Here is an 8,147-nt window from a genome sequence, read left to right on the forward strand (position 1 = left end):
TAAATCCTGAAACGCGTTCAGTTCTGCTCCTGATATTGTGAAAGCATTTCTTTTATTACTGTTATCGCTATAAAGTTTTCAAACTCGACGAAACACTCGGGCTCCACAAGGGCCAGCCGGACACCAACCGACAGTGGAGCACCAAAAAAAAAGCCGCCCTCGAACGCTTCCCTTGGAGCAGAAACTAACCAACTTCGCCAGTGAAATCGCACCACCACGCCCGGGGCAGGCACTGTATCGAGTCCCGTGATTTGTCTCGCTGAAAGAGAGAACGGAATGGAAGCACTAGAGATTTACGGACAAGTCAAAAAGAAAAACTCACAACTGGAATTCGAATCGCATGCAGCGCCTCTGATTGGGGAGAAAAGGTCTTTCTCTCAACAGAGCGACTGGAACGAGTCTACTCTCGGAATAATGGAACTATTTAGAAGCAGAAGAAGAAGGGAGAATTTTTAACTCTGTGCAATTCTGAAAATTTCGAAATTACTTGGAACAGCCTCAACCTGGGAAGAAGAAAAAAACATACTTTCACTCTCACTCGCTCCGTCGCCGTTAACTTAAACGGAGAAACAGCATTAAAACGAAACGAACAAATAAAAAAAATAAGACAAAAAGGGCAAAAAAGAAATAAAGAAAACAAAACGCCGCTACTGTTTTTCCCGCCGATACAAAATCTGCCGATTAATAGGCAGGCCGGCGACGGAAACTGTCTCACTCGAGAGTCTGCGTCTCAAAAAGAAGGGAGAGGATCGGACGAAAATATATCGCCGATTTCGTGGAAGTAATCGTCGACTTGCCACGTCGGAGAAACCCGCAAGTCCTCACCCAAACCAAGGAAGATATCGCCGAAATCGTCCCGCAAAAAGTTGTCCTCGCCGATGAAGTCCGGCACCGTGTTGTCGAACCGGAAAATATCGTCCAAGAAGGACGTCTCCAGCGGCAAAAACTCGCCCAAGTTTTCGGCCAGGCTGCTGCTGCTTTCGTCTTCTACTTCTTTAACTGACGGCTGTGGCTTCTCGGGCTCTTCGGTGGACGAAGAGCAGAACCGGAGGACTGACGTGGGGGAGGCCAAGTTTTGACACTCGTCACTTGATTCGTCGCCGGAAGACGTCGTTAGATGGATTTCCGGCTTAGGATTCGCCGGAGGAGTTGAGAAGTTTGTCATAGCATCAGGGCCGCGCAGCTGAATGGCGGCGTTGTCGTAGACTTTGGCCGCCTCTTCGGCAGTGTTGTATGTGCCGAGCCAGACACGGATACGCCGCGACGGATCTCGTATCTCCGCTGCCCACTTCCCCCATGGTCGTTGTCGTACACCACGAAATTTCCTTCCACTGGAGAAAGAGTGAAGTGTCTTCCGGCTCCCCGGAGTATCTGATCCGCCGGAAGCCTTTTTCCGACCATTTCTCACCGATCCGCTACGCCAGGCTCCTTTGCCGGCGGTGTTCTCACGAGAGCAGGTCTCGATGTTAATTTCATTGATGTACCTCCTAACTCGCTGCCGGTCATCGAAGAGCACGGTCTCCTCGTCACTGGAGGAGTCGGTGGCGTCGGGGTCTGTGACAGAGATGCGCACAACTCTTGGACATCCAACAGTTTCCAAACGATTTCGGCAACCAGAGACGTTTCTCGGCCGTACCGATGGCTTGGACAGCTTTTTGGTGAGGGTACGGTGCTCAGAGAACTTGATGGGTGAGAAAATGTTTCGCTCCATCTCGAGATTCCTCTTCAGCAACTACTCACTTGTAGCATTTTACACGGCGCTGCTCCTGGAAAATTTGAAGGAGGTGAGTGAGACAATGAAGGCAGTTAGGATGAGTGGGGGAGGATGAGCCAGAAAAAGGAATGAAATATAGAGACGAAAGAAAGAGATTCCTGGACTCAAAGGAATAAAGATGAAATGTTCTAAGAGCAGAAGTAAAGTTATATGAGGCAGGAAATACTGAAAATCCTCCTCTTAAATGTCGAAATTTCGGGGAAGTAACAGTAAAGGAGAACAAAAAGAAGTCTTTAAGACATGCCAAGGATGAACGCAGTAGAGATTCAACAGCCTTTAGTTACAACGACTACAGAAGCAAATTTGTTCAGAAACAGATTAGAGTATGCGGGGAAGCAAATCACTAACGGGGGGGAACAAGAAAGAGAGAATCTGCAAAGGGGAAGACGAAAAGAATGAAAGAAATTACCAAGGAAAGCAGTGGCCAAAAAAGGGAACTGTAAAGAAGAAAAAAGTTGTTTACCAGGGTAATGGTCTCCGAGGAACGACGACTAGTTTAAGGTAAAGCAGCTGAAGACGAAGCTTTTGATGCTTCCTTGCCGGAGATTATTGACTCTGTAAATTAATCCGGGTATCTCTGCGCTGATACACGCTTCTTCCGGAAGAACGAGATATTAGATTCGAAGTAGCAGAGCGGAGGGTCAGAGATAAAGATGGAGAGAGCGAGAGAGCGTTTGGAAGCAGAAGGCGAGATATTCTGTTGGTGTTGAAAGACCAGAATGCCGAGATCGCTGTTTTATAGGATCCCAACAGCCGAAATCGGAAAGCTCGGAATAGAGACTCCTTTTTATTTTTATTTTATTTTATTTCTTTTAATTTCGTTTCACCCTTTTCCATTTTTTCTCCTAAAAACGCTGTTCAGTAGTACTCCCTCGCTCTCGCTCTTCTGAGCCGGAGATTCCGGCTACGTCCTGAGATACTCCGTATACGCCCAAATAACCGCGACTCCTTGTGCATCACGAGCCGCCGCATCCGGGACTTTGACGTGGCGAGACAAGGAAGCGTGGCGAGTAGGCCCCAAGTCAGATTTGGGGCCTATGCTCGGAGCCCGAGACCAACAGCGAGATCACGTGAGCAGGAAACACCCGATTCCGTTAAATAAGACGGTCAAATCATTGGTTTTAGGCAACACGTCAGTGCCATTTGACCGCAAAGAGTGCCCTCATTACCATTTCTTAATAGCCTCACGGTACTGAAATCTCGAAAATAGTCCCCTCTATCACCCGAATTCCACCCCTCCTTCTCCCATCAATAAAAAAATCTTACTCGGGCATTTATGTCTTTTCATCATACCACCCATTTACCTCCACGTAATCCGGTAAATTTTATTGGGATTTCTTCAGCATTTACAGCTGGGGATTACGTCGCTTTCCTCACCCTCGAGACAGCACAACCCTGCCGCGGTTAGTTTTTAGCTCTCTACGTCTTTTTTACGCTCACATGGCTTCGTATAATTTATTTCGTAACCCAGCAGCCGGTAAAAAAACTACGATTTTTACTCCTACGGTAAAAGTAAAACCCTTCGAAAGTATAGTTACTGCAGCATTACACACGTTTACGGAAATTACAGTACAGCCATGAATGCGTTTATCAATGCAAGTCTCAGCATCTTTAACGCACAACACATTTTGATGGCTGTCTTTGGTTGGCTCATTTAATGACCATAATCTTTTGGCGCCAGGGTAGGAGGGTAGATACCCCCACGAACCCTTCCGTCCTCCCACCCTCTTACTTGGTACCATGTATCATGGGATGATGTCCTTCACCCCTGACATTTGAAGGTACCAAAGGACCCTTACAGGGTATCGCTGTAAACGCGTCCTAATAGTACTCGGAGGAACCTAAATGAATATTTGACGTTATTCGAAGGGGAGCGAGGGGCCATGGACGCATGATTAGGAGACGTGTAGAGCGTGTTTGGGATGTCGGAAAGCTAATCTTAGAGACGACGCCAAGTCGGAAAGAAATTCCTAGTATCTCTGTCTCCGACCACGATAATTGCTGCCACCACCCCGCCGTTTTCTTCTCTCCGAGTCTCGCCTCTCATCCATCCATCTTCTTCTTCTTCTTGCTTTCAAACTCGTACTCCAACACAAGAGTTGCAGAGATCGTGCGTGTAATTCCGTGCTGGGTTTCAGTTTTCCACAGCTTGCCATGAAAGCAGCGGCGTGTCCTGGCTCGGAATATGTTGTTGATTAAGCGTTTTTACTAATATTGTTTGTGCGCATCAGTAAATGAGTCGACTCAATTTCGATTCAATTTTTACCGCAGTCGAGAAAGATTCAGAAACAGAACATATTCATGCCGGTCTTCGTTTTTTGGCGCATTTATTCTACCAAATAATTAATTTAATTTAAGCTTTGATTTGAGTCTACTTAAATTATTATTTTTTAATTAATCACCAAAGCTTACGAGGTGTCTAATAACATTTCTATAAACAAGCTTTATGATTGAATTAATTCACCAAATTGATTAATCAACATTAGTTAAAAAAATTAATTTTTAATATTTCCAAATTATGGTAACTTTTAATATTGTTATTAAAAATTAGTTAATATTTATTTTTTTGCAAATAAAAAATAAAAAATTCAATACATTATAAAAAAAAAACTACCATGAAGGCGTGCCGTGCCGGTCCGGAGGTAGTGGGCCCAAGCTCGATGGTCGTGCCTGAACGGCAGGAGCTCCACGCGGATCCACACGAGAGGAAAAAACCTCTTTAAATCTCGCATAACACCGCGAAACGATGAATAATAAGACAAAAGGAACCGCAGAACCGATTTATCGTTTTCTCATTCTACCCTTTCGTCGACAGTGACGTGGCGTTCAATAATTGGTTGCTTCACTCTCGTTTCAACGGTCAGTATTCGTGGTCTAGTAGCCGTGTCACACGACTCACTGGCCTTCAAACCGGGAAGTGGAAGTGGAATTCATGTACAGGAATTAAAAAAATTAAAAACCAGCCGGTTCGGGTTTTGTACTTACACGTCATTTTTGCTGTATTTCACAGCTCTATGCTCTAAGGCAGCTTATCCAAAAAATAAGAGATCTGCCGTGGAAAGGAGGGCCATGAATTTTCTAGTGCCCCGGCTAATGGATGAAACCGAATAGCTCGGATTTTGAAGGAATCGAATAAAGCCTGAGAAAACTTGAATTGCTCAAAGAAAAAGAAAAAAAAAAAAATCCTCCCTCACTGAATTTCAAGCTTCTCTTTGAAGTTAGTGACACGTTTCATGCATGGGCGAATCTACCCAGCCAATGGAAATTCTCTCTCTGTTATATATCAAAATTTAAATAAATGATTTTCCTCAAAATGAAATCCCTTTCGAGTACGTCCGTCGTTGCCGCGTGTTAAGAAGAAAAAGCCTTTTACCCACTCGGAAAGAGGCTGCAAAGAGGAAACTCATAAAGCGATTCCTGAACCCACGTGCACATATCTCGAGATATTACCGGCTTCTAAAGAGGATGCCGCTTCGATGGTTGGGCCCACCACCCTTCTCACTCTTTTTTCAATTTTTATATTCTTTTAACTTTGTATTTATATTTTTATTATAAATATCGAATTACAGTATGATCTAATTAAATTGGATTTCTGATATATATAAGAGATATCGAAATTTTTACGAAATTAGGTTAAATTATTATTTAAATATTATAGTTTCTCAATTAATAATTATATATTTTCCCTAACACTGAAATAGCTTCTGTCACATCTATTTTATTATTTATTTTAAAAATAAAATATTGCATTTGGACATTTTGGGGAAATGGAAATGTTTAAAGTAATTAATAAGTTAGATAATATAAAAAAATTAAATGAGGGTAGACCGTGGAGTGGATACTGCTTTTGATTTTCTATTATTTTAGAAAGAAAGAGGGGATGCCCCATTAAAAACAGGTGACCGGACCCTACGGGCTCTGTCTCGAGACCCGAAGGCAGTGTGGAGGACGACCGGTTCCATTTCAAAACCCTCGACACGTGTTGTTTCCCATGTGCGTGTTTAGGTGGACTTCCGCATCCCGTGGGAAGTCGTGGACAGGAGAATGGAGATTTCATTATTCCTTTAAATAATCATTATTTTATCTGTAAAATTAAATAATCATTTTCTTCATCAAATATAACTCTAAGATATCCCATAAAATAAATTAGCCTCTAATTTTAATAATTTTTATTTTTCCTATTTTCAAATAAAATAGGAAAAATATTATTTAATTAATAAAAATAAGATGGTATCCATTATAATATTATTTTAATTATTTTTAATTTTAACTGATAATATTTTAATTATTTTTAACTAAAGATTAATAGTAATCGAAGCAATAATTGAAAGCGGGCACGTGAAACGCTTACATGGAATTACAGGTTGAACTCCATTAATCTCATAATTGAGCACACGTTTTTTGTCTATTTCTGATGGTTTCAGCAACGAGGGGTTTGTACTTGGAAGTGGGTCACAGCGATGCATCAAATGGAAATATAGAAAAATAAAAAATAGAAAAAGCCAGTCAGACCCAATTAACCATTTATTCCTTCATTTGTCTTAATCACGACAAGACATTAAATTGGACTTAGGCTTAATCTCTTTTCATTATCTCTGCTTATTTATATTTTTTTATATTTCGGCAACTAATCCGAGTCAGCAACTGCATACGAGGACCCCATGTGTTTTCCCACTAGATCTCCACGTCAGCAGTGTGGGAATGGACCCAACCCAGTGATTCTTGAACCTGTCTTCACCATGGACAAGCCCTGAAAAGTTGACGAAAAGCGAGTAGTTTTTTAATTACGAGATTAAAAAATTAATTAAGAATCAAGAGACCTGATTTTCTGGGGCACGGTCGTCTCACTCGTGTGCACGACCCTTTATGGAACTGAGATTTTAATACGATTCCCTGGGCCCACAAACTGAGATAATGCACGCTTGCGGCCCCACTCGTGTGAAAGCTCCAAGTTTGGGGACCGGAGCCTTTTGACACGATGGCAATATTGAAAAAGAGGTGTTCGCTTCCTCTGTATTTTAATGGAGATTCCGAACTTCGAAGATCTTACCACTCTCCACCATGAACGCAGTTGGACTTGATTAAACTAAAACACGACATGGGTCACCATCTTCCGTATATTGTTTTTTGTTTTTTTTCACTTGTCTATGTCTAGATCTTAATGACTCGGATTCTCTGTGTATCTATCTACACTGTCTTTACGCTCTCTCTGTTCTACTTCAAGCAGATCTTTAATTCCGTCCAATTAGAATCAGTCGTAAATAATGGGGGGGACTCCTTCGTAATAGCGTCAGGAAATCTGGGTAAAGGCTACAAAACCATTCCGTCGATCAAGGTCTAGTGATATGCAACGTATTTGAGGTAGAAGAAGCCGTTAATTCTTGGGCAGTTCAATCGTGGGATTAGTTTACTGTGCCCAGAGCGAGTTTTCAGAAGCTGGGAAGGGAAATGGCCTCTTGGACACACAGAGAGTCAAAACTCAGAAGAAGGAGAATCTGCGATACGGGAAAACGGTCAGAGGCGCGGCGTTAATGAAGGAAATGAAGTGGGTTGACGAGATTTTCTTAGATTGAACAGTTTATTGATATTGATACTGATCCCAGGAAGGTTAAGTAGATTTCGGGCTAAAAGGGCTGTGAGTCTGTGACCGATCACCACACCGAAAAGGCTACAGGGAGAATTGACATGAGGAAAATGCAGCTGTTTATAGGTGGGAAATTGACTAATGGTCGCCCAGCGGAAGGGAGAATATGTTAAGACCGACACCGCAAAAGCTCCTTTCCAGTGAGATTTGTCAAAGGAGGCGTTCCCTACCAGATGCAATTTGCGATTGGGCGTGAGCCGAAGCTTCAAAACGAAATCGAGGTCCAACTCTAATCATATTCCGAATCCCGATCTCTCTTTTAAATAAAGGACTAATCATAACATTTGAATTCAATGTCGCGGCGAAACTAAAGCTATTTAATCGAGTAAAAGGAAAAAGGAAGAGGAGACAAAAACAACTTCTTTAAGTTCCCGGTTTCCTCGACAAAGATACGTCTGTACGTGCCCTGATGGGGTGGGTGGTGTAGTTTGAATAATAGGAAGTGAATTCGATTAAGACGTGACATGCTAGCCACTGGGTTAAGTACAGAGTCCATTAGGTGCACCTGAGATGGGCGGGGACCAAACACAGGGTCGAAGAAGCACAAACTGCAAAGGGAAGGAGACGACTGGCGAGAGCATAGAGGTGCTGACTGCTGAGTTTTTCTAACAAAATACAGAATGGCTGAGAGATAGATTTGTACAGACTGGAGTCGCCTGAGCGAGGAGGAAGAGTGGAAATGGGCGGGACATTTTCCCGAAACGGGAAGAAACGAGACAGATAATGACT

At 42.7% G+C, this 8,147-nt stretch overlaps 1 protein-coding gene across 1 annotated transcript; it reads right to left on the reverse strand.

The window, feature by feature from the left end:
• Nucleotides 1–350: 350 nt before the first annotated feature.
• On the reverse strand, nt 351–2,464 carry LOC137963023 (ethylene-responsive transcription factor CRF1-like). The gene is made up of 2 exons (XM_068810201.1): nt 2,238–2,464; nt 351–1,766 (listed from the first exon to the last, which is right to left on the reverse strand). Exon 2 carries the CDS (start codon nt 1,709–1,711, stop codon nt 731–733), a length of 981 nt encoding a protein of 326 aa, XP_068666302.1. The 5' UTR covers nt 1,712–1,766; nt 2,238–2,464; the 3' UTR covers nt 351–730.
• Between the last annotated feature and the right edge of the window lie 5,683 nt (nt 2,465–8,147).

The sequence above is a fragment of the Aristolochia californica genome, unplaced genomic scaffold (assembly GCF_029961685.1).
Source record: "Aristolochia californica isolate CCGP_79_NKW_82.1479 unplaced genomic scaffold, dmAriCali1.0.hap1 SCAF_4, whole genome shotgun sequence".
In the NCBI taxonomy this organism is placed as follows: domain Eukaryota; kingdom Viridiplantae; phylum Streptophyta; class Magnoliopsida; order Piperales; family Aristolochiaceae; genus Aristolochia; species Aristolochia californica.

Coding starts and splice junctions, on each gene's coding strand:
- LOC137963023 (XM_068810201.1), bottom strand. CDS start 1,711: ATGGAGCGAAACATTTTCTCACCCATCAAGTTCTCTGAGCACCGTACC.